General features: G+C 44.4%; 1 protein-coding gene across 5 annotated transcripts in view; it reads right to left on the reverse strand.

Moving 5' to 3' along the window:
- PPFIA2 (PTPRF interacting protein alpha 2) overlaps window positions 1-27,305 on the reverse strand; it is a 706,597-nt gene that overhangs the window by 147,337 nt on the left and 531,955 nt on the right. For all 5 annotated transcript variants that reach the window (XM_059726131.1, XM_059726132.1, XM_019494145.2 and 2 more), the window contains one exon: window positions 19,751-19,867. In XM_059726131.1, the coding sequence (XP_059582114.1) occupies window positions 19,751-19,867 (117 nt within the window). The remainder of the gene's footprint in view (window positions 1-19,750; window positions 19,868-27,305) is intronic.

A 27,305-nucleotide genomic window follows, 5' to 3' on the forward strand; every position in this document is an offset into this window, starting at 1 on the left:
ATTTTTTTCCAAGGAGAGGAGCAAGATTTTAAGATGTCTTTTAAGGCTCCAAGAATATCTGAAGAAATGATACAGCAGACTCCTCAGCAGTGTTTGGGATTGGGGACACAGGTGTGTGTGTGAAGTTGATTTTGTCAGTGGTAGTACTTGTAGGCAGGAAGTTAAGCATGTGCATATTTAACTGGCGCTTAAATTAAGCTCTGTGTATCTATCTGTACAGTACTACTGGATAATTAAAAGAAACCAATGCACTGAGTAATTCAGAATTTCATGAAGTTTTTAAACAGAATTCCTAAAAAGTATTTTGAAAGTCTGGCTTCTGACTCCAACAGGTTTTACAACATAAATGCTATATTATACTCCAAAGACTGGCTGCTTTAGAGACAGGTGTAAGACGTTGATGGGTGCCTTTATGGGCCTCCTCTCGCTAGCACCCTCTGTTCTCTTCCCTTTTTGTATTCTCATTTGCCCTGTCTTGATGTAATAACTAAACAGGGGAGGCTGCCCAGAGGGAGAGGAGAACTTTGGAGAATGGTCCTCCTAACCTTGTCCCATTTTTACTCTAGCTGACCCTTCTTGCTTGAAGTCCACAGTTCAGGGCCACAAGTTTCTAGCTTAGCTTTGGCCATGTTTTCACGACTTCAGGTTTCAGTTCTTATAAAATGCATCCACGCAAGCTAGCATGTGTCTGTTGTGACACATCGCAGCAGTTTGAGATGCCGTAGTAGGTATGCCACAAACTAAAAAAAGTTCCCTAAGTCCCTAAAAGGACTCTAATTTTGATGCTGGGGAATCCCAGTATCAGAAGAAAACATGCCAGAAAAAAGTGGTGCAGGGTACGCTCTTGGAGCATACCCAGAAGCTACTGGAGGCTGGTTCCTCCAAGGAGATGCTCTAGAACTCAGGCAGAGCATCTCTATGCCTGCCGTATGCCCCTGCTGCTCCAGCATGTTGGAGGAAATAAAAACAGGGCACAACTTGCAGCAGTGGCTCAGAGTTGGCTGGCACCCAGGCTCTGTCCTGGGTTTTTTCAGGGTCTGCCTGGCACCCAAGGTCTCCCCTGGGCCCAGACACAGCAGGAGGACCAGGGAGGCTGCCCTGCAGCCATGCATGGGGGCCAGCTGTGCTCGTATACTGGAGGCGGAGGCACCCAGGTCTTTCCAGGTCAGCAGTGGAGTCAGGAGGACCATGGCTGGCACATGGGTGATCCTGGTAAGCAGAGATGTGGGGGTGGGAGAACTGTATGGGGGTGTGGATTGTGTGGGTGTGGGGACTGTGGCTGTGAGGGGATCTGTGTGCTGTGTGGGGGGATTGTGTGGGAGGGTGGGTCCCCCATGGCTCACAGACCCCTCTGCCAGCAGCAGCAGTGGACCCTCAAGGCACTCATGGCTGGCTGCAGGTAGAGCCCCCTGGCGGCGTGCAGCACTGCCTGGAGCATGGAGCCAGCCCAGCCTGCTGGCACGCACCTTCAGGCAGGACCAGACCAGCTCCTGCCACCACCCTGGGCTCCTGGCACCACAGGCAGGAGCTGCGTGCCATTGGGCTGGGCTGGATCCTGCTTCCATGTGGCTACCACATAGAACCAGAAGACGGCCCAGCCCAATGGTGCATGGCTCCTGCATGCAGTGCTGGGAGCCCCAGGTGGTGGCAGGAATCAACCCAGTCCTGCCCGAAGGCGCATGCCAGCAGGCTGGGCCAGCTCATATGCCACATGTAGCCCCTGGGACTCAGGCAGTGCTGCATGCTGCAAGAGGTTCTGCCTGCAATGGGCCATAAGTGCCCCAAGGGCCTGCTGCTGGCTGCTGCCACTAGCGGTGGGGCCTGTGCGCCATGTGGGGGGGCAGGTGGGCATGTGGTGGGCCTCCCCACAAGTCCCACCCCCACAATCCACCCACAAAACCCACCCCCACAAACCACTCCAACAAAACCCTGCCACATACCTCTACCCACAAATCCACACACAAACCAGCCCACACCCAGGAACTCCCTCACAGGCTGCCACAAACCCGACCCTGCACACCCCTGCTACAAACCCCACCCCCACACACCCCACAAACTCCACCCCATGCCCCCCACAGACCCACCCCCATAAACCCCTCTTCTACCTACAAGCCCCCAAACACTCCCTAAAAAACCCACACCCTCCACAAGCCCATCCCCACAAACCCCACACTCACCCACAAACCCCTCCAAACTCCCTCTGACCCACACACCCAGACTGCCCCCTCTTAGCTGGAGGCTCAAACTTATACAGGGCCTTCTGGGTCACCTGACCCTACACTTCCACCCCCTGGGTCATCAGGCATGGACTTCACCTGGACCCAGCAGCCATCTTGTTTCAGGCTTCTCTGCCTGTGGGTTTGCCTCTAACAGCACTAAGAAGGTGTATGTAAAAGAATGGGGGGGTGGGGAGACAAGGGTAGGAGAGGGGTCAAACCCCTAGATCCCCTTCCTTTTCTAGTAACAGAGTAGGGACCCTGTTACAATAGGTTAGAGTGATGTTTTAGGCATGAAGGTCCAGGAATTATGCAAGGGGCAATTACAACTACATCATCACACTACATGAAAGATATTAAAATTTATCACTTAAAATGGAAAATCCATAAGCTAAAGAAAACAAATCAAAAAGCAAACCTACACGGTGACATCTTCTTTCTAAGCTTGTGCAAGAAATATAACATCATTCTCTCATCTGTAACACTCTAACATGCATAACTCCATGTATGTAACACAACTATGCAGGAAAATTTCAGAAAAACTGAAAAACCATCCTCTTCAGCTAACCTGTTCCAAAAGAGAACAATTTAAAAAAGACATATTTACTTATGCTACTAAACTAAGAGATGTTAACTTGGAGAGACACCTGGCTACTATGCAGCAGACCCAAATGTACTACCAAAAATAGTACAGTCATCCAGCATAAGAAGAAAAAGGTGGAATCAGTTATCACAACAGGAGATGCTTCACAGGCCGCTCACCAGCAACCCAGGAGAGAAGCAAAACAGCAATGTCCAGAACACCAACTTCATTAACTTATCACAACACCCACTATCTCACTCTGAAATATTTTTAATCTCCAAAGGCCTGAACTTCTTCCAAGAGGAAAAACCTAACAAGACAGTGATCTGTGGAGAATTAGAAAAATTCTTCTATAGACTTCTCCTGAAGGAATATTTCCACAACTAGGACACAACTGCCTCTGACAACCCTTCTGCCGTACGTGAGAAGACAAACAGAAATAAAACATCAGACTGGAAATTTCCCAGTGGATAAAACCATTCACTGAACCACTACATCAAGTGGCTCAGGATGAAAGCCCATGGCAAAATTCTCAATAAAAGCCAAGACTATAACAACTTCTCTACCTCAGAGGGAAAAACCATACCATCCCTGAGATCCCACAGTGAAACAGTAAACAAATCAGCAAACAAAGGTGGAGCTATAGTCATCCTCAATCATCAAGACTGCATCAATGAAGCCAACAGACAACATTTGGACACCAAATGTGTCCAGAAAGAACTTGAACAATACCCCACTCCAGCATTTGCTCTGGAAATGGAAAATATAATCCAATCCTTACAACACCAGCTTCAGTAAAAATGACTTCCACTTATCCTTAACTCTCTCACCCAGGAACTTTTTATTAGAGCTGTGCAAAATGTTAACCACTGTTTCGTTTTGGTGGTGTTTTGAGCATTTTGACGCTCAAAACTCCAAATCTGAAATGAAATGGGAGACATGTCGAAATGCTTGAAATGAAACAAAACATGTCGAAACATTTTGAAGAAGTGTTGGTGTTTTGAAGGTGTTCTGAAGTTGGGTTTGCAGGGAAAGAGAAAGTAAGGAGAAGGAGGGGGAAGAGGAAGAACAGACTGACATTTGTAGCTGGCCAGTATCTGCTAAATGTCCCTGAGGTCCCTTCCAATTCCAGTGCTCTGGGGGACGGACCTAAAAAGTTTAAAAGCAGCACATAAGCCTGTGACTGCCTAAGCTGCCAGCCTTTGTCAGTCTCTCTCTCATCAGAGAGCAGCATCTGAAAGGCACTGACTCTGACTGCTTCCTAGCTGCTACTGTCTAGCTAGGGAGTGTTTTCTACTTGCCAACGATTGGATAGGGTACAGCTTACGCTGACAGCTTAGCTATACTAGCCTAACTTCAATATTAGTATTGTTATCTGTATATCATTTATTTTTTCCCATATATCCATTCCTTTGAATCTATTCTTTTTTTTTTACCTGAAGAAAAAGAAATCTGTGTTTTGCCTGATAGTGTGATCGCAGGGTACTGTTCAGGAAAGCACAGTATAGATTAGATAGACTGCAGACACAGACACCTACATATATACACACACACACTACACACAGTCAGACACCTTTTCCAGCACAGGAAAACATGAAGTGTGCTGGAAAGGCTGGTGCTTCCAAGTCTGGGAGGGGAGCGTGAGGGGACAGAGGGAGAGGTGTCAGTTCCCCACTGCCCAAGCGGAGATGCAGCCTCTTTTTAACCAGCCATGAGGCTTCTGTTGGTACTGGGAGCAAGGATGTCCCAGCAGTGGTTTCAGCTGCACCCCCTCTGACACCAGCTGTGATAATACATGTCAGCACCATCAGCATGACAACAAGCAGAACCAGCAGCACAGTCTCCTCCACCCCAATTACAGGTCCCAGCCTGACCCTCCCACTTCCAGTCTTGGAGGAGCTCAACCTTGAAGTAGGGGACCTCAGCTTGATATCACAAGAAATTCTGGGGCAGGAGGGGGAAGCAGAGTTTGTGCTCTACACCCCTCAAAGTTCCCCTAGAGCCAGGTCCCCTTCCCTGGAAGGGATTGCGGAGGAGGCTGTGGGGGCAGCTGGCTCAGCTCCTCCTGTTGTTGTGCCTCTGCCTGCTGAGGAGGGGGATAAGGCAGGAGCCCCACCTGCACCCCAGAAGTGAGGGGGTAGTGTGGTCTGGGATCATTTTGAGGTGGCAGATGATCCCACATATGATACCTGCCTGCACTGCCGAGCCATAACCAGCTGCGGCAAGAGAGCAAAACACACGAGCACAACAGGGATGCTGATGCATCTCCGCAGGCACCACCCCATTGCCCTTGCTCCTCCTCAGCCTGGCACCAGTGGGAGCATGCCCAAAAAGAAGTCCCCCTCTCATTTGAAAGCCCCTGTCCCCATGAAGCAGAGGCAGGCCACCCTGAAACAGTGGGAGAAAGGCAGGCACACAGGGGGAGCACATACTCAAGGTAAGCGAGGTCACTCAGAGCACTGGGGAGATGCTTGCTGTGGATGGCCAGCCCTTCTCCTTTGTTGAACAGCCAGGGTTCAGGCGGCTCATGGCGATCGTGGCCCCATCATACCAAGTGCCCACATGCACCACCCTCATCAAGATGGTGGTGCCCTCCCTGTATGAGGCATGCAGGGAGTACCTGAGGGAGGAGCTGTGCAAGGCAGATCTGCAGGTGGCCTTACACTTCACCTTGGACATCTGAAGCAGCTGGGGTGGAGATCACACCTACCTCTCCCTCACAGAGCACTCGTGCAACCAGTCAGGCCATTCGTGGCCTTTCCTTCAAGCTGAGGTGATGGATGAGTCCCACACGGCAAGGGAGATCATGAGGGCCATGAACTGCTTGGTGTAGGGGTGGTTCATTGGGCAGGGAGAGCTCACACATGGGTTCATGGTCACCAACAATGGGGCCAATATGGTCAACACAGGTGGTATGTGATGCCAACTTGTTGGAATCTGCTCTGTGGCACACAAGTTCCACCTCATAGTCAGGGGCATCTTGGAGGGGGACAGGGCTGCCAGTGACGGTGCCAGCGCCACCAGCAACCTCATTTCCAAATGCAGGAAGGTGGCAGGCTACTTCTACCAGAGCGTCAGGGAGGGCAAGATGCTGTGGAAGAAACAGGCAGAGCTGAACATCCTACAGCACAAAATCATGCAGGATGTGGAGACTCAGTGGAACTCCACATACCTGATGCTCGAGAGGCTGGTGGCCATCCATGAGATAGCCTTGCTTGGGGAGATTGGAATCAGTGGCTCCCTTAACAGAGCTGAGTGGGATACCATCTCCCAGATCTTGCTGATCCTCAAGCCCTTCCTCAAGGCCACTGAGACTCTCAGCACTGCTGATGCTCTCCTTAGCCAGGTGATCCCTGTAGTGAGGGAACTTCAGAACCAAATGGAAAACTTCCAAGGGATCAATGTTCCTGGCTGGGGCAAGCTGCTGTCACCAGATGTGCAGGCACTTGTGAGGCAGCTGAAGGAGGGCATCAGGAAATGGTTTGATCCCTTGAGGTCCAGTACGGTCCACGTGCTGGTGGCCATGTGTGGCGAAGGGGAGTGTACGTGGCAGCAAAACCCTGGATTACCAGACGGAGGTGCTGGTGAATAGTCAGGGAAGCAGAAGGGCACAGGTGGGGGGACATGGAAGAGAGGGATCCACTGTCCCATGCCAGTACACCATCCACCAGTGTGTTTTGGGCTGTAGGAAGTTGGCTTCTGGTGATGAGGTTAGTGAGGTTCAGTGCTTATTTGAATTTACAAACCACTTTTCACAGATGAGCCGATGAACTGCACTTCATCAGCCTCCTAGGTACAGAACTCATGGACTCAATGATAGGCATTGGAATTCTGATGCACTACAACATGCCGGACATCTGACTCCCCAGGTACCTCTCCACTTTTACCTGGTACATCCCCCCTTTCCCCCACCCTAGCCTGTCCCTCACCCCCTGACACCTCTATTTCCATTTTCACTGACTGGCTTTCTTGCCTGCATTGCATGCTGGCCTCTGGCTTCTTTACTATTCTTTCTACCCAGGAAGAGCGCGCACACCAACTGCAGGTGCTTCCTCAACCTGATGAAGGGTTTTCAGCCTGAACGCTTGCTAAGATATATTTCTCCAACTATTCATTTGGTCTACTAAAAGATATCAGATTGACCCAAAGAACCTTGTCTGCCATGTCCTTAGATCAACATAGCTACAACCTACACCCCTGGCACCTGTCCCCAGTCAGCTGTCAAGAAGGAGGCAGGGTCCTGATTGGACCAAAAGGAATCTCATGAGATTCAACAAGAACAAGTGCAAAGTCCTGCACTTAGGACGGAACAATCCCATGCACTGGTACAGGCTGGGGACTGATTGGTAAGCAGCTCTCCAGAAAAGCACCTGGGGGTTACAGTGGACAATAAAATTAATATGACCCAGCAGTGTGCCCTTGTTCTGAAGAAGGCTAAAAGAATGCTGGGCAGCATTAGTAGAAGCATTGCCAGCAGATCGAGGGAAGCGATTATTCTCCTCTATTCAGGACTAGTTAGGCTACATCTGGAGTACCATGTCCGGTTTTGGGCCCTGCACTACAGAAAGGATGTGGATAAATTGGAAAGAGTTCAGCAGAGGGTAACAAAAATGGTTAGGAGCTGGGGAACCTGATTTATAAGGAGAGGCTGAGGGAACTGGGTTCATTTAGTTTGGAAAAGGGAAGACTGAGGGGTGATTTAATTGCAGCCTTCAATTACCTGAAGGGTGGTTCCAAAGAGGATGGAATTAGACTGTTGGCAGGTGGCAGAAAAAGGAGCAATGGTCTCAAGTTGCAGCAAGGGAAGTTTAGATTACATACTATGAAAAAAAAATTATCACTAGGAGGGTAGTAAAGCACTGGAACAGGTTACTCAGAGAGGTTGTGGAATTGCCATCTTTGGAGGTTTTTAAGACCAGAGTAGACAAAGCCTTCGCTGGGATGATTTGGTTGGGGATGGACCTGATTTGAGCAGGGGATTGGAGTAGATGACCTCCTGATGTCCCTTCCAACCCTATTTTGTCTGATTGTTGCTGCACCTGCTTAGGAATATGAGAGGCTACTCATCTCTCACTAGGAGTACTTGGCCCTAATACTCGTGGTGGTAGGGACCCAAAATGTTCAAATCCACCCTCTTCCTTTTAACTGAGGACAGCTGTGACCATACCATTTCATTACATAAAACTCCTCCATCGCCTTGACAACCCACAAAAAGGATAATGCTTTAAAATGAGCTAACTCCCTATCAATCCATATGAGCAGTATTCTGAGAGCAAAAGAGCAGCAAAATACAAGGATGGAATTGATGCCACAGAGTAAGAAACATGCTTGAACTGATAAAAAAAAGGAGAACTAGCAAGTGATTCTGTAAGGAGATCACTCACCAGCTTCCTTAGCTAGGTCAGTCAGCTCAGTTCAGGCTTTCAAACAAGTTTTTATACATCTCAGACAGGCTTCACCACCATAATAAACAAGTCAGCTAATCCAAGCAATAAAACAACAAGACAAACAAACCACCCAGAACCTGCTGGCTTCCTTCAGACAGGGAGAGAGGACCCTTCTGGTTCTGTGCTTCTCGTCAGCACCAGCCTGTCCTCTCCTCCCCTCTCACTCTGCTCGTGCAATTCATACTTTTCTTTGTGGCTCTGCCCTCCTTGGCTAGTCAGCAGTTTCAGCTGAATCATAGCCTTCCAGCCAGGCAGACTATTAACTGCTGGCCACTTGCAGCTGGCTTTCAGTCCAATGAAGGCTGAGCACCTTCTTGCAGATTCATTAACTGTAGTATGAAATATCACTTCATTAATATCTCAACTATACAATTATTTGAATCTTAAACCAAAGGACAGCTCTTGATCCATAGCAGAATCACAGAAGTACAAGTGACACACACCCATGTAACAGAAATGTAGCTTTCAGCAAGAATCTTGCAAGCTGGTTGCTATGCAGATATTACAAAGTATGCAAATATCGTTGTCACAGCGGGGTCCTCGCTCCGTGATCAGGCCGGCCCAACGCACCCTCTTATTCTCGCCCGCCACGTCTTGTTGGTAAATATAAGGTTGGGAGGCTGCCTATGACTCCCTGGGCACGGCTACTCGGGACCTCTGTCCCCACGGTTCTCCCGGACCCCCTGGGGGTCTCCTGATACAATGGGTGCTTCCTAGGCACCCCAGCCTAATGGGCTATGCGTGGCTCCTACCAGCCCCTAATACCACGCCCCAAGCCTCGCAGATGTAATAGACATTGGTATGTCTGCACGCCCGCTTCCCGGGCCTCCTCTATAGTCTAGCCCACTCTGGGCTCTCTCTAGTGCCCAGCCTCTCACTGGGACTCTCGTCCAGCCCACTCTGGGCCTTCCCTGACGGTGTGGTCCTGCTCAGGAACTCTCTAGCAGGCCCTGGCCCTTCCGGCCAACTGCACGGGTACCCTCTCTGATACAGGCTCACCGCGCTGCTACTCCCTGTCTTCTCGGGGGCAACCGCAGCGCCCTGCCTCGGTCTGAGGGGTGTTGCCGCACTAGCCTGCGGCCGGGCTCGCTATGCCCGTCTCGGGCTCCTCAATATGGCCCCGCTCTAGGGCTCCTCAATATGGCACTCCCCCTCTTTGGGGCTCGCCATGCCCCCACGGGGCTTCTCAATAATGCAATGTGGTGCTCCCCCTCTTTGGGCTCGCTGTGCCCCCACGGGGCTTCTCAATAATGCAATGTGGCGCTCCCCCTCTTTGGGCTCGCTGTGCCCCCACGGGGCTTCTCAATAATGCAATGTGGTGCTCCCCCTCTTTGGGGCTCACCATGCCCACCCTGGGCTTCTCAATGAAATCGCCCCTCGCTCTGGGGCTGGGGTCTATGTACCCCGCACGCGATCTGGGGTCTATGTCCCCCGTCTGCAACCTACTGGTTGCGCCCGCAACCCACTGGTTGCGCTCCTCGCCGCCAGTTGCTCCTGCACTGGCATGCAAGCTGCGCCTTCACTGGCGCTGTGAAAATAATGCGCCCTCTTGGCACTAGCCTGCGCCCTCACTGGCGCTAGGGCACCCCACACTCTCTGGGGTCCCTATGAGGACACTGTGCCCTCTTATGAGGGCAATGCACCCTCCTGCGCTAGGGCTCCCCACACTCTCTGGGGTCACTATATGAGGCACCTATGAGGTACCTATGATTGAGGCCTCCTCCAACCCCTACAGCCTCACCCAAGCCTCCAGGTGTAATATCACAATGTCAAAGCAAAACCACAAGCCCCTAGGCTGTAACCCAAACACAAACTCAAGCCATCTGGCTATAACTCCAAACACAACCCAAAGCTGCCTGGCTATAACTTAACATCATGGCTTAACCTTCGCTCAAGCAGTACTTGCTGTTAGCCTCGGAAGCTCCTGCCTCTCTGGCTGCTGGCAGAGAACTGCTAGCCTAGCTTTGGCCCTGGGCTTTATAAGGGCCAGGCCCTGCCCCCTACAGACAGCTGGCTCCCCTTAGTTGCTCCGGCAACTCGCAGCTGTGCTCAATTGGCTCTGCCAGGGCTCTCTCCCTGGCAGTTTCTCCTCTCTAGGAGCAGAGCACGGAGGTGCCCTGTGACAATCGTTTTATACCATAACGATTAATTTATTCAGAAAAGTTTACAGTGACATTCTCCTAATGAAAAGGTGATGGGGGGGTGTAAAGCAGGGGTATCAAAATCATCCTGCCCTGTGGGGGCCAGATCAGGCGCACAGACCTGCCCAACATGTAGGGCTAGTCCAGCATGGATGCCACATGCAATGCACATCCTGGATTGGCCCCATGTGCTCCATGTCCTGGACTGGCCCCACACATTGCATGCTGTGCACGGACTGGGGCTGAGGCTGTGGTGTGGTGCTTGGCGCAAGCAGAGGCTGCACCAGCCAGATAATAGGGCTCTACAGACCATATCTTTGGCACATCTGGCCTATGGGTATAAATAGAAGTAACTGTATTGATATCAAGGATACCAACATGGGCTGTTACAGTGTAATTGCTAGGGCTGTGCAAAGCTTTGGTCACTGATTCGATTTGGAGGAGATTCAGCCTGATTTGGTGGCCAAATCTCTGATCTGAATCCAATCAGGAGACCCATTAATCTCTCTGAATGAAATCGGAAGCCTCTGATTTGATTTGGAGAGATTCAATTATTCGGCCATAGACAGTTTTATATATTTTTTCTACATACCTCGTGGTACCAGGTGCGGCTCGTGAATGCTGAGATGGTGGCGTGGATGGAGCATCCCATGGGAGCATGGGGGGGTCCCCAGTGCGTTCAGCAGCAGGCCCAGAAGTTGACCAGAAGTACTTCCAATCCACTTCTGGGTATGCTGCTGAGTATACGGGGGACCCCCTCCCACCATCCAGCTTGGCGACTGGTGTCTCCTGGGTCTGGGGGAGCACCTGCAGTCCCCCTGCAGCTGATAGCTGAGCCGGGAGAGCACTGGAGGGCACGGGGGGCCGCTTGTATGCTCCCCAGTGGACCCAGAAGTGGGACAGAAGTACTTCCTGTCCACTTCTGGGTCCAGCGCTAAATACCCGGGGGACCTCCCCATGCTCCTGTGGGATGCTCCATCCGCCCCATCATCTCAGCATTCACGAGCCGCACCTGGTACCTCAAGGTATATAGAAAAAACATATAAAGCTGTGTCTATGGCCGAATCACTGATTCTCGGAATCAGTATTGAATCTTCAGATTCAGCCAGATTCAATCAGGACAGTGATTCGAATCAGCAAATCGAATCACTGTCCCCTGAATGAGGCTGAATCAGAATCCGAATCTAATACTACCCACTTTGTACACCCCTAGTAACCTCATGCTATATCTACATGATTCCATAACAATACAAGGGTAGCAAAACTGCTATAATGATAACCATTTTCTGAATGTCATAGTTGCAGCAGTTTAGCTAACTTGTGTCACTATAGGATCATGCAAATGGAACAGTTAGGCTATTATGGCTCCCTGCACTCCCTTCCTGAAAGCAACTAAGAAGTATGTTCATCCATAGCCCTCTAAATAATCAAAGATAAATAAATATATATAATATATATAGGTACTAATATTATTTTGTATTAATAAAATTTATTTTATAATAGTAGCTAAAGACAACAACTAACTTTCCAAACATTAAACAAACCTCCCAGTGTCCAAATGACATAGATTTATATGAACTCAATTTTAAAGATAGAAAATTTGGTGAATATGAAATATAGGTAAGTAAAGGTTCATATTTTAAAAGCATTATGTAACTGTAGGCTTTTAAGTTTTAGTACCCACGCATGGATATCTACTTTGTTTTTGTTCCCATGAGTACTAAAAATGAGCGGCTAAGCTTCAGGTAGAGCTATGGATGATTCCAAAGTTGTCTTGGGTATCAAAATCAGGGAGTGACACTTAGAAGTATATTTTTTTAAATTTGGGCCTATGAAACTGCACTCAATCCCACAGAAAATCTGAGATATAGATGGTAATAGGACACAGGTCTCTGTCCCTGTGCTTTGTCAGAACACAGTCTTTCCAAGATCACTGTGTGAAAGACTATAGGAAATGTTAAAAGACAACGAAGTGTGCCAAAATCAGCTTGTGGATCTGATACATGAGATCTGATACACAAGAAAGGGGGGAAGAGCTAATAAAATAAACAATGTTATTAGCTATATATGTGTGTGTGTATGCACACACACACACACACACACACACACACATAGCTAATAACATTATTTATATATTCATGCATAGGTAATAACAGTGTGTGTGTGTGTGTATATCTATATATTGTAGGCAATACAGTGGCCTAAATGCAACTGACAACTAAAGTACAAACAAAAATCATATCATCATAACCATAGTAATGCAAACAGAGCAAGCAAGCAAACTAACAAAACCCACATAACAACAACACTATATTCAAATTTCCTCGAACAATTCTGGAAGACTCTTTTTTTCTTATGAATGTAGACTGTTACCTCTGTAGCTTGCTCCACTGCCTTCTGTTTTGAGTTTACTGGCACCACATATAGCAGTAGTTCTCCTCTCTGTAATGTCTAAGAATTCCCTCACACCTCTAATAATTTATTCCCCCTCTCACAGAAATTTCTGTACTGAACCTTTCTCCTTTCTATCAAGATCATAAAACACTGTTGTTAAAATAATCTTTTGTCCCCAATACTCTATTTCAATTTTCTCTTCAAACACCATCTTTATCTTCCTTTTACTGTCCGCATCAAGCCATCAAAGCTCAAGCTTCTTATCTTTGCCTCAGAAGCTCCAAGTTATTCTGGTTCCATCCATCTTTCAGTTCTTATCTTCTATTCTTCTTTCAGATACCTACAAGCTTCTCCAGTGCTATGGTCTTCAATGCCCCTTTCAGGCGGGTATTTGCTCTTTTTTCCTTGTCTTTTCCAAACTGTTTATCTGCACAAGAAATACCTCACCCTCACAGACTACTGAAAATATATTGGAATAGGTTTTGAAAGTTTAGTCAGAAGAAATAAAACAATACCTTGTGCTTTTGCACAGCAAGAGCTGCTCGGTGGCTATGGGCCACGTACAACAAAATCCTCTGTGTTCTAACCAACTGTTCTTCTTTAGTGGTCCCGCCAATCCAGTATATGGAATAACAGGTCTGAGGTCTGCCTCTTGCACCATATCACTCAGTCAAGCTCAGCAATCCATTTTCAGTCAACATATAATTTGAATCCTCAAGTTTATGGGCTAGATCTTATTCCACTCATTAGGTACCTAAGTGGATTAAGGTGCCTGAGTGTGATCCTATTCTACCCTACTCAATACTTAAAGAAATGTTATTGTTACAAAGGTAGGCACTTTTGTAACATGGCATGCCATCCTCTTAGCTTTAAGACAATCACAAAATGCATGGAGGAGGAGTAGGAATGGGGGAATTTCTTGTTGTGTTAATTGACTTTCCAGGACTTGAGCAGGATAGAATGAGATTTCCCTTAGGCCCCTAACAGCTAGGATAAGATCTGGTTCTAGGTTTCTTAGGAACAAGCAGCATGATAACACAATGAGATGGATTTTATGGGATAAGTGGGGAGGTGAGAGACAGATGGATTTCTAGGAACTTAGAAAGGACAGCTCAGTAAGCTGATTTTTGGAAAGCAAGCAATATTTGACTAAAAAGTTCATTCATATATTTAATCTGTCATTTGTAAATGCCATCTTAATCTCTGATCAGGCCTCCAGAACCAACAAGTATGCACTATACACATACACATATATACCATACACACATATTCTGTTACTCCTCTTAATGCATGAATCCAGTGTCTTACTAAAGGTTCTTTAAAGTTGGAATTTTGAGACCTGCTCATGCATTACTAAATTGATTAATAATCTGGCTGCAATCTCTTCTACAGTCCTTGCTCAGAGCTCCTTACTATTACTGCTACTACCAGTGTGTCAAACAGTCCTAATTTAAGTCTCTTTCAAACACATATTTCTCCAAATTATCTTACAAATATTAATGAATTAAAGGAAGAAGTTAGAGACTAGCAGATCATTACATTATCAACTGCTTTTTTCATTAAAATGTATTATATAGCTCTAATTTAAAGGATGAACCTTTTAGGGTAAGAATCATATTGTCCCACTATGTTTCATATATCACACAATTTGTTTCTCCAATTTGCAACCAACACAGCATCCTTCTAGAAAACAGTCAACAAGCCCTCTATATAAGGACTCCAAATGCCAAAATGGCAGTTTTCCAGCCACATACGCGGCATTTTTGGCACTTAAGCACAGTTTATGATTGTATTGTTCCTGCAGTGGAGATATGTAAGTGTCCACGTGGCACTGAGCATGCACAGTAGGCCACATAAAGCTGGGCAGGTACTTGGCTATGTATGTATGTGCCCGACCACGAGTCCCAGAAAAGAGGACTTCCAGTGTTTTAGTCTCAGTACCTCAGCACTTGGGGCACTTTGGAAGTGGAAGACCCAGGTGCAAGCCCCCTCCCGCCTCACCCATACCCCCAGCTGACTAGGACAGTGCTCTAACCACTATGCTACAAGGCAGGCATGATTGAATCTGCTGTCCAGCCCACCGTTTAAAGCTGAGACCTTGCATCCTGCATTTGAGAGGTCAGTAGATGAAACTGATAAAGAGTAATGAGGAAGTTTCTGCCCCTTTAGAATCATGGGCTTAAGCCAGAACCCAGGGCTTGTTCCTTTCCAGAGCAGCTGCCAAGTTCTTCTAGCTTACTCTCTTCCTCCTGACCCCTCACATCTTCCCCCACCTTTCCTTTAAGGTAAACTTAACACAGGGTTTGTTTTTTTCTTTGCAAGCTATGCTTAACACATCTAAAAAGTTATACTACTTAATCCTGATCTTCAGTTCTTTATTGATTAATTAAGTGCTAAAGAAATAGAGGATGTGTCTGCATGTTTGCATACTGTTAAGATACTGAAATACACACATTCCTTTAATTCCTACTTTTTAAAAAAAGGTCTCTTTTTCTATTTTCTGCCAGTAAGACATTTATTTCTTGCATTCTGGTTTTTTTTTCAGGTCCCTGTGGGGTGATATATATAAATTGCAGATCCAGTTGTCAGTAAGAAGTAAAAAGTACAGTGTTTTATGGCCCTATAAAACTACTGTTATAGCTGGCCAGAGTTCTGAAGGAACTGACAAATATAATCTGATTTACTGGCAAATTACTGCAAGGTATCCCTATGGTTTTGACCAAAGGCTAACTCTGATGACTGTAGAAAATGAGATTATATTCTGACAATCCAGCCCTGCTCCTTCCTCCCTCCCTACCTCTCACACAGATTGGTCTATATTTTAAATACATATCATATACCCTACATCTTCCCACACTTCTAATCTTGATTCCACAAAATTCTGAACCTTTTTTATCTCTTCTGAGTGACTTAATCGTTTTTTAATATCAAGAAATAAGAATTAATATTCAGCTTCAAAACACTGTCTGTTACTCAGTGTTGCCAACTGCTGTTGTCTGTGGGATTTATTGGTAATGTTGAAGTGATGTTGTTGTGATCTAGGAACTGTGTGAGAAGGAAGAGGCTTTGTGGATGATAGCTTTTATTGGACCAACTGTATGGCTGGGATAAAGTTAGACAACCTTTCAAATGCAAAGTACTCTTCATCAGGTTTGAGGGAAGAAGCTTGCATAGCAATGATTAAAATTTACAAAATGCCTTCAAAAGGTGAGCTTTGGAACAAAAATTCATAAATTGGATGGACAATGAGAGCCAAGGACTGAACACTGATGCTGACTTTATGGCATGCTATAATCTATGTAATTACTGAAATTCTTTCTTCACCTACCGGAGGAGGGAAAATGACCCTCCTCCCTTTTGATAAGTCTTCATTTTCCATTAGTAAAGTTTCTTGTTTTCTGTTAATTGTTTATCTTATTCTCTTCTCCAGTTTCACAGCCCTTTCACAGCCCTACAGGATTTATTGTAATATTTCTGTTTTAAATGTGTTCATGTTGTTATAGTGCTGTGTTCCTCAGTCTCACCATAAGGCTAGTATGTGGGGAAGAAATGGGTTAAGAGGCAGTGAATAGGAGCAGATGAGGTGGCTGCTTCCCAACCATTCCCCAGATTCCAGTGTGGGGATGGCACAGGGAGTCTTTCTCTACTTCTGCATTACCACCAGGGACCAGAAGAAATGGAGCAAGCACTGCTCCACATGCCTTCTACAGATAGGGATCACCCAAGTCTGGAGAAGGCAGAGAGAACAGGGGAGAGGAGGCAGCTGCAAAATAAACATCTGTATGCTCCTCTCCCAGAATGATTGTTCCCAGAAATTTCCCAGAAATTTCCACTGGTAGAAATAAATGTCTTTCATTCAGTCATCCTTGTGATAATAAAAAACTTTCCTATAGCTAAGGTTGTGGATGCCCCACTTCACTTCAGGTACAGTACCAGTCAGTAAGATCCAAAAGTGTCTCTTACTAATGCTGTACCAATATTATCAGAAAAAAAAACCTGACAACCAAGAAGCAGCCACCCTCCACTCTCATCCCGGGCTATAAACCCTCGTAATACGGCCACAAGCACTTTCACACAGAAGGGTGATATGTCAATTTGTTCCTCATTTGAATGAAAATATTGTCTTGTAACTGAAACTACTAGGTAGACAAGCTTATAAAAATGTACATCTGTAAAATCTTATACCTTGTTATTTTTGTATATTTGTAGGAAGTCACAGTGTTCAATTCGCATGTAATCTGAAATGAGGTTGGGCTGCAAGGGATGAACACCTTTCAGAAGGGGCCTGATGTGTCCAGGAAAATTATTATGAACATAGGTAATACTTGGAACACAAGCAAAGAATTTGCTCTTTAAAACCATACTAAGAGGTCTCGTTGAGACCTTGGAAAAAGCACAGGGGGTGGAAAGATGCATTGCGTTTTGTTGCCTTTGTGCTGCCATAAATATTTTTGTGGTCTAAAGGCCAAGCAAACAGGCATTAATACCCCTTTGTCACTCCAAAAATGCCCCAAATTTATGGCTGCAATAAAGTTGGCATCAATTGGTACTACTGTTTAGTGACCAACATCTATTTATTTTATGTTGTGAGAATGCCAGCAATTCACAGAATCCTCTGCTTTCCAGTTGCCTGGGATAGGTGCTCCTTGGCCTTGAGAGGCTTGATCCTGCACACACTGGGAATTCCTATGCAAACTGGGTCCTTCAAACCTTAGAAGAACACAACACCTATTGTCCTGCACCATCAATAGTCAGGACAACAGGTAACATTTCTTCTGCCCAGTGAAACAGATCAGCTGTGAGAGGCACACATTCTGGCACAGATGATTGGCTTAATTTGGAGATGTCTACTTCTAGCATGCAAGTCAAATTTTTAAGGACATTTAGAGCTAAATCCTATTTCATCTTATAGGTCTAAATGGTATGTGTGCAGCTGTCCAACTGTCATTTTTGGCACTTACACACAGAGTTTGTGACCCAGCTTTGTCTCCACAAACTCAAGCAGGTACACTGGGAATGCTAAGTAGACCTGCACTCTGTCAGGCAGCTGCAGGACAAAAAAAATAATTTACTTGCCTACTGGGCAGACAGGAGATGGCAATGCCTCACTATGGCTCAGTGATTAGACTTCTTTGCTAGGTGTAGGAGATGCAGATTTAAACCCAACATAAGTGGGGCCTAGAACTTTGGTTTTCCATTCTCCGAGAAAGTACCTTAACCACTAATTAAGCTACTAGTATAAAAAACAGGAGGGCTGTCCTCTGACTGGTGTATGCACCAGGCCGATTCTATTTAACTAAAGGGCAAAACAGAATCGGAAATGTGTTTACATGCCAAAAACAAGTTATGCAGTGGTATATACATCATTTAGGCACGTAAAGCAAAATATATTCCATTGAGTTCAAAGAGAGTTAAGTGCCTAAAAACTTTAGAAATCTGATCCTTTTCTCATTGCATTACTCTCTTCATACCTACTTACTGACTACGTGTGTGTGACAGGAATTAACTTACTGTTTGTAAAGTGCTTTGAAAAGATAAAATCCCCAAGCTGTAGGAATGCTAAGCACTACTACCATTAATATTATTTTATAGTTTTTGGAATCATAGAAAATTAGGGTTGGAAGGGACCTCAGGAGGTCATCTAGTCCAACCCCCTGCTCAAAGTAAGACCATCGCCTACTAGACCACTCCAGCCAGGCTTTTATCAAGCCAGCCCTTAAAAACCTCCAAGGATGGAGATTCCACCACCTCGTTAGGCATCTTGTTTCAGTGCATCACCATCCTAATATCCAACATAAACCTCCCTTGCTGCAGCTTGAGACCATTGATCCTTGTTCTGTCATCTGTCACCATTGACAAGTTTAGCTCCATCCTCTTTGGAAACACTCTTCAGTTAGTTAAAGGCTGCTGTCAAAATTAGGACAGAGTGGGCACATCTACACATTGCCCTACGGTGATGTAGCGGTGCGCTATGTTGCCGTACGGTACGCTGCAGTAACATAGCGATCATGTGGGTCTACACATGATCACTAGTTACATCGCTATAGCAGTGCACTCTCTGATTATAGCTCACCACTATGGCAACAAAGCAGGGAAATTTAACCGTGCGCTGCCCATACTGTGCAGTATCGGCAGTTACTATGCCGAGTTTTAGTACTTCCAAACGGAAGTACTAAAGCATGGTGCAGTAACAAGGTCATCATATGGCAACATGTAGACACACCCAGTGTACACTGATTAGAAGTGCAAAAACTAATGTGCATTAATTAGAAGTTCAAAAACAAAGATTGGGAATAGAATGATAAGGAAGCATTACAACAGAATATCAGAAAGAGAAGATCTGCAAATATTTAGCATATTTGATTAAACTACCTGCCAGTGAAAAGTAGATTTTAAAACAGAACAACAGATATAATGATCTTCTGATTTGTGGATCTACTGGTCCACTAAGACAATATTTTAGCTGTTCTAGTGCAATTCTCAAGAATCAAGTGATTTGTTGTACCCTCAGTAGCCTGTCCTGAGTTTTTCTTATAGGAAAAAATAATTTCTAGATGGGGCAACATAAAAGTCATAGTGGCAAAGATTCCAGGAGATTGGGCTGAATCATAGATTTCACAGATTCCACAGATATTAGGGCTGGAAGGGACCTTGCGAAATCATCTGGTCCAGCCCCCTACCCAACGGCAGGACGTCAGCTGGGGTCAGAGAACCCCAGCAAGATAATTATCCAAACACTTCTTGAATGTGTCCAGAGTAGTGCTTGCACCAGTTCATCACTGAAGTGGCATGTCCACATTTTGGTTTATATTATTTGTCTCTTACATACAGTAGAAACTTTCTATAGTCAGGATCCAACAATCTGTGTGGAACAAACTGGGCTGGGCATCAAATTCTAATAAATATTTTAATCTTATTTCAAAGTTACTTTTTGTCCTGTCTTAAGAACAAAAACTTAATGTTTCATACCTTTTCATGAACTTTTTGCCCTGGCTCCATTCCTTCAATATGTTCTGATTCAGCAGGTCCCTCTCCAGATGCCATTTTCCTTTGAATATGTGCATTTTGTTCACGTAAAGCTACAATCTGTAAAAATCAATCAATCAATCAATCAATCAATCAATCAAGATTAACATAATTGAAATCACTAAACAGGCAAGTATTATGTTTATTAAGGTCTTGATCTGACCCACAGAGGCACAAGGAACTCCACTTGAAGAATTAGTCCTATATTTATATGAAAGGGATATGTATCATTAATGAATGATAAAAATGAATAAGAGATACATTTACAATAAGCAATAATATTGAAAGCACAACATGAATTTATATTTCTAATCTTACCTAGTCCTAGCTACTAGTTCAATATATGAAAACATATTAGATTGATGATTTCAGTCCCCTGCAAGGACAGGGCATAGTTTTACATACAGGACACAATAACTATTAAGCTGACACTGAGGAAGTACATTGCTAAAAGGATACTTTTGCATACTACAAAAAGAAGTGTTAGTTTTAAGCAGGATTTTCCTAACTTTCAGTGATTGTGACATACATTCTTAAAGCATGCTATCTGGTGAGAAAAGCAACTATGTAAAAATAGCTTTACCTTATTCAACACATTACTTCTATTAACTACCTACTTAATGGGATAAATTAGGTCCCCCCTCCCCCCCCCCCCAAACTTATGTTTACTCTCATTTTTACCTAAACTGTACCAATAGAGTTTTCTCCAGAACGAGCTTCTGAGGTTTCAGTGACACAATACATTAAATACATGGTACCCAATCTAAATTGTGTATATAAATGCTGTAGGACTTGGGGGATAAGAGCCAAACTAATTCACAACATACTGAATTTCAAGTTACAGCCCTTGGTGCATTTGAATGGCTCTTGCTGATTTCACTGTTAAGACTGAAATTAAATGCACATTTTTTTTCTCATGGATGTATATAGGAAAGTGTAAAACAAGTGCGGATATAGCCATCTGAATAAATCTGCATTCTTATATTGTGATCCAAAAATAGTCTAGTTTCAAATGTGTTTTGGCAGCATGAGAGGGACAGGGTACATCACGAAGTACTAAAATATTAGCCACACAAAATACATTTATTCATAACCTTATAAATACTTATAAGTGCAAGTTTCTGAACAACTTGATTTCTACTCATGTTATTTCTGTTCAGACTTGTAAACCTTTTCTTTGCAAAGCTAAACAAAAGAAATAAGCCTCTGCCTACAGAATATTCCTAGTATTTAATCATAAAGGTAGATTTGGGGCAAACTGAGGAAAGCCACTTCAAGATAGTCATTATAATGCACTAATTTATGGACATCACTTGTGCTTCACATGAAACACAGACTTTATATTAATGCAAGGGGGGGTGAATGGACACCTACTATCAGACTTGAAATTTGATATGGCTGTCTGTTACAGTAGTTCACGAACAGAAACTTTATTATGACTGCACTAGTCAACTTCCTCCGCTATATCCAATGCAACTTAGCCTCCATTTACCTCACCATAAATATCACTGCATAAACCATTCTTTATTAAAACTGGGGCAGTCCACTTTCCAACCAGTGGAGACTACCCCCCTCTGATGCTGACAATCATCACCACTGGCACAGGCAGTGTTGGGATGTGGTGTGGCAGCCCTACTAGCCATGTTTAATTTAAAGCACACAGCAAATCAGCTACAAAGATGTTCCACATTATATGTAAATACTCCATTATAGGTGGACTATCTTTGTGGCTGTTTTCTTATTTTATTACACCATTAATTGGCTGAACTTGTGGCATGGTTGCTATTTATGGCATGGCTAATGTTATGTGTGCAATAAATGTAACATTTGCCTTGGCTCTGTGATAGCAAAGCTACCCTTGGTGTTTGTTAAGAGTTTTGCTACTTCCCTTTGTCTGCTTTACAATAATTCCCCGTTTTTTATCATGTGGGAAGTGGTCACCTTGGAATAGTAGGCAGGAGAAATGGAATCAATAAGAATCAACATAGGCAATCAATTTTTCTCCTAGTCTCAGTTTTTCTTAAGAAGAAATAAATCTCTAGTAGTTATTACGGTTGTTGAGAAAAATCTTTAAACCATAGATTAAGGGCACATCTATACTACACATTTTTGTTGGCACAGCCACGTAGACAAGGAATTGCAAAAATCATGTCCCTTACTGACAGCTACGTTTACTAAATCACTCATGTTGACCTAACTTATACCAGTAAGAATGTCAACTGGCCAGAACAGTGTCAGTTCACTGTGAAGGTGGTTTGTACAAGCCAGAGAAGACCTTTTGCCAGTATAATTCACATCTCCAGTAAGGGGGATTGATAGTTAAGCTATATGAAACATTATTTGATATAATATTCTTTTGCAATTTTCTGTTAAAAGAATGTTAGTACTGGTGATCTAAATCCTTGTCTTTTATTTAATTATGTTAATGAGGTGTGTTGGTTTGTTGGGAAGAGTCTTCATAGAGGCACAGTTATACTGTTACAACACAATTCATAAGGCATAACTTGTTTTGATTCACCAAACTGCAACAAATTATGCTGGCATAACTACTTTTGCCACAGCATATTGCATTCACAGTAAAAGAATGTGATATTTTAACTATGCTAGTATTTGGGACCTGGTTATATATACCTGAAGGGATAACTGATATCTGAAGGGTATATATATATAGCCCCTGTGGCTATAGGGGACAGGACTAGGATCACTGGCCTCAAACTGGATCAGGGGAGATCAGGCTAAAAATTAGGAAGAGCTCTCAGACTATGAAGACAAGTATTGGAACAGACTACCTATAGAAGCTGAGAAATCTCTATCCCTGGAAATTTTCAAGAGCATTTTCCCATGATCCTATGACTTCTGTCATCATCGGAAGGAAAACAGATATTGTGCCTTAATATAAATCAATTATGAATTAAAACTAAACAGATTAGCAAATTAGTATGGTCACACCTGCATGTTAAATACTTGTGAGGTGTCACATGATGATGGATCTCTAAATGGGATTATAACATGTTTTCCTCCAACATCAGGGGATTGTACTCAGTGACCCAGCAGGGCCCTTCTTCAATCCTATGTCTGTGTGCAATTTTTCTGACTATAGAGGTAGCAGTCTGCTTTCATTTACGTGATGAAAATGAAAGTACAACCGTGATTCTTTTACTCTAAAAGGGAGTATTACAGAGAGCCATGTTTTTTATCTGAGATCAAATGTGCTTCATTTATAAAAAAAACCTACTCCTCCCCATCCTCCAAAATACCAACTCTGCAATTTGATTTTGAATCAACAGAGCTGACCTGGATTTTTTCTATCTTGGACTCCATCACCATAATGAATATTTGGTAGGTTGAAAACTCTGCTACACCTGAGCTCCCCACCGTCTTCAAATGAAGACACTAAATGACAACCTAAATGAAAACCTGAGCAATGCCAGTAGTAACACTGGGGTTTCACAGGTGCCTCTAATTGGAATGCAATAAATAATTATGTTGCTCACGCACAAGAACAAAGTTAGTTCAGTTGATGCTGTCTGTTGCATTTCCTCCACACAACTAAGCACAGTGCAAAGTGACAAAATTTATGCTGTCTGAAATACCTACTGCCAGGGCAGAGGGACATAGTCCCTACCTGGCTTCTGGTAGTGGAGCCTGCCCCAGCAGCAGACAGTTCCTGGGGGCAGGGAGCAATCTCCTGCCCTCTGGTGCCTGGTTGACCAGGTGCAGAACTGCTCCCAGTCAGGTGTCTACATGAGCACTACTGCGCAGTAAGTAATCACAAGTAAATTTGCTACTTGCATTTTCAGGTAGCAAATTTACACACAATTGCCGAGGTTTACTTTGCAGTAAGCGTGTGCATGTGCAGAAGCACATGCTTACTGTGTAGTAAACTATGCTACTGCACAGTAAGGCATCTCATGTACATGCACCCAGTTTTACACAGTACCTTCTTTGAATGGCACTGTATTTTGCCTCAACTTAAGCCAAAAAAGTCAATCCTTATGCACCAGAGTAAGTGAAAGGAGAATATTAAATGCCAGATCTGTCAAATATCATATATTTTGGGGCAAAGGACTGAGCAGATGGAGAGAAGAAATGTACCCACAATTATGAGTAACAACAAAATGGATTCTGGGGTCAACACAAGTCTAATCTTGTCCACCACTTCTATTGAGAACTTGCCTTGCCTCCAGAAAATATAACTAGAACATGTACTTGACAAATGAGTCTTAAGAAAAATATAGGCAGTATATGATGTTCTGTAAAGAATAGCTGTCATCATCGTTGGCAATTCCTCTATATGAGGCTGACAGTCTTCCAGTATATAGGGAAGTCATCAGTGAATCTGTAGATGACTGAGGAAGCCAATCCGAGAACTGCATGTTTGACTGCAAACATGGCAAGTATTTCTAGGAGGAAAGAGTAGATTGTAGGGTGATGTCATAACACAGCTTTTTTTCTTTGTCTCTCTCATCTACCTACCTTATAGTGAAATGAGTTTGCTTGAAATGATCAAGGCCTTGCCATATATCATGGCAAAATTATGGATGATTCAGTCTTGAGTCTCCCAGATACTGCATTTCTTCATATTGGTCATCAAGGTGTCCCTGAATCTCTTCTTTTGCCCAGCTCTAGAACAGTGACCATGATTGAGTTGGGAGAATAAACTTGTTTTGGGAGCTAGTTGTCAGGCATCTTTATGACATGCCCTGTCCAACAAACCTGATGCCGTATAAACCTGACTTCAAGGCTGGTGGTGCTTTCTTGAGCCTGAACCCTGGAATTCATTCTTCTGTCCATCCAATTGATGTAGAGGATTTTCCAAAGACACCACTGATGGTAATGTTGCAAATCTTTCTGGTGTTTTTGATGTGTCATCTAAGTTTCATGCCCATACAAAAGGACAGAAATGACAACAGCCTGGGAGACAAGAGTTGGGTTTCAGTCCTAATGTCATGATCATCCAAGACATGATTTCAAAGACATCCCAAGGCAGCATTAGCAGATTTTATCTGGTGTTGCATATCATCGTCTATGTTTACTTGTTGGAAAAGGTATGATTACCCAGGTAGGCGAAATACTCAAATTTCTTCAAATTCTCTTTTTATAATTTATGGAGTAGCACCTGATTGGTGTGGGGTAGGTTGGTAAAGTAACTTGGTTTTCATTAAGTTGACAGTAAGTCCAAGCACTTCATAGACTTCACAGAAGCAAATGAAGTACCCTGAAGCTCTTCAATTAAATGGGCACATGCAACACAATCATCACCTTATTAAAGATCTGTCATGGAGGTATTCATCACATAACCAGTTGATGTTGAAGATATCGCTATCCGTAGAATACTGGATACTGACTCCAGATGGAAGTCTTTCAGTACTGAGATGTGGAATAGCTGTGATATAGATGGAAAAGAGTGTTGGTTCAATCACACCTTATTTGACTCCAGTTCTAACAGTGAAGGGGTCCATTACTTAGGACAGTTGCTGTCATGTCATAGTGAAGTTTGGTGGTAGTAACAAATTTTGGCAGGCCTCCTCATCAGAATCTTCCATAGGGCCTCTCTGTTTATGGAATCAAAGGCCTAATGAGCAAACCCTGGGCAAACCCTGTGGGAGAGTGAGGGTAAGGGTGGTAGAGAAGTGCGGTCGGAGGGGTGGGGTGGATATGGGACAAAAGTTCTACCTATGCTGGGGACTCAAAATCAGTCTGTGGCTGCTCCTGCTGCATCTGCCATAGCCATAACCACAGGCACAGCATTGCATGCTTCCCTGGTTGTTGCTTTGACAGAGCAACATGGATCTTTGCACCTTACTATTGCTACAAAAGCAATGTTGCGGGGCTGCTTTTGCTGCTAAGGTGCAGATTTCATGGGGATGGGGGCAATTCTGGTGTCCCCCCTCCCCCCAGGACTATTGCCTTCCTTGCACACTCCAAGTTACATTACTGAAGTCAGGTCAATGAAGGCCATGTAAAAATCTTATTGTTGCTCACAGCACTTCTGAAGTTGCCTGTCAACAAAGATCATATCTATTGCACCTCCGAGTGGTCTGAAACCACACTGGGACTTGAGTAGAATCTCCTTAGCGTGGAAAGTGAGTTTTTTGTGGAGAATGGGGGCAAGGACCTTTCCAGCTATAAACAGAATGTAATCCCATGAAAATTGCTGCAATCCAATATATCTCCTTTCCTGAATATGGTTACTTTACAATTCTGGCATCTCTCAAGTCACTGGGAATTTGATCATGTTTCAATATTTTCATAATAAATGACATGTAGTTGGTGAGAGAGAATTTTTTCCACCATGCTTATAAATTTCATCTGGCATTCCTCAGGACAACACACTTAGTTGTTTATATTTGCTTAGAGGTTTTCAGGGCCTCTTGATAAGTTGGTGGTAGTCCTTACTGGAACTGTTGTGGAATGACTTTGATGGTATTGTCTTCAACATTAGCATCTGAGTTCTGAAAGCTTTCCTTCTACCATGTGTTAATGGTAGAGCTGTGAAGAATAGCAACTGCCTAAAGAAGGTTTCTAGGGTCTGATCTTGGGGAGTTCTACGGTGAGGAACAGCTGGGAAAGGAGATACTTGTTAAGGTATGGGAGATGCAATTTAAGAATTGCATTTAAGAATTTAGAAGGAACCAGAAAGGTCCTGGTTTCCCAGCCTACAGAGCATACATGTAATGCTTCATCATGCAGGGTGAAAGCTTACTGGGTATATCTATATCAGAGATCTGGCCTGTAGAATCATACCATCTGGCCCACTGGAATTTGGGGTCAGGGATAGGGGGCCTGGTCTACTGCAGAATATAGAGCCCTTTGGTCCTGATGGAACCAGGGTTGTCAGCAGGGGGATGAGCAAGGGTTGTGTAGATACATCATAGTTCCGTGACTGTGCTCACTCTGCAGCTGCCAGACATTGGCCACCAATGCTTGGCAGCACTGCCGCTACTGCCCAAAGATCCTCCCACCACCAGATCCCCACTGAAATCACTGGATATACTGCATTGCCACTATCCCCATGGATCTGACCTGGGGTACATCTGACTAGTGAGGAGGACTTTAAACTAGGCTTACTGGGGGATGGAGAACAAAGCCCTGCGGTAAGTGGGGAAGTGGGAGATCTAGAGGAAGAGCAAGCAGGAGGGAGCAACAGCTGGGTGTTCTCATACTTTCTGGGAAATCAGGGCAATTGACCAGTTAACTTAGGCGCCTGTACATGAATACACGGAGCCTGGGAAACAAGGAGGAAGGGTTGGAAGTCCTTGCACAGTCACGGAGCTACGATGTGATCAGAATAACAGAGACTTGGTGAGATAGCTTGCATGACTGGAGTGCAGTTACGGACAGGTACAAACTGTTCAGGAAGGACAGGCAGGGTAGAAGAGGAGGAGTTGCACTTTATGTAAAAGAGCCATATGATTGCTCAGAGCTCCGGTATGAAAGTGGACACACGCCTGTTGAAAGTCTCTGGGTTAAGGTTAGAGGGGAGAGCAACAAGGGT

Source organism: Alligator mississippiensis, chromosome 4 (genome assembly GCF_030867095.1).
Source record: "Alligator mississippiensis isolate rAllMis1 chromosome 4, rAllMis1, whole genome shotgun sequence".
NCBI classification, from domain to species: Eukaryota; Metazoa; Chordata; order Crocodylia; family Alligatoridae; genus Alligator; species Alligator mississippiensis.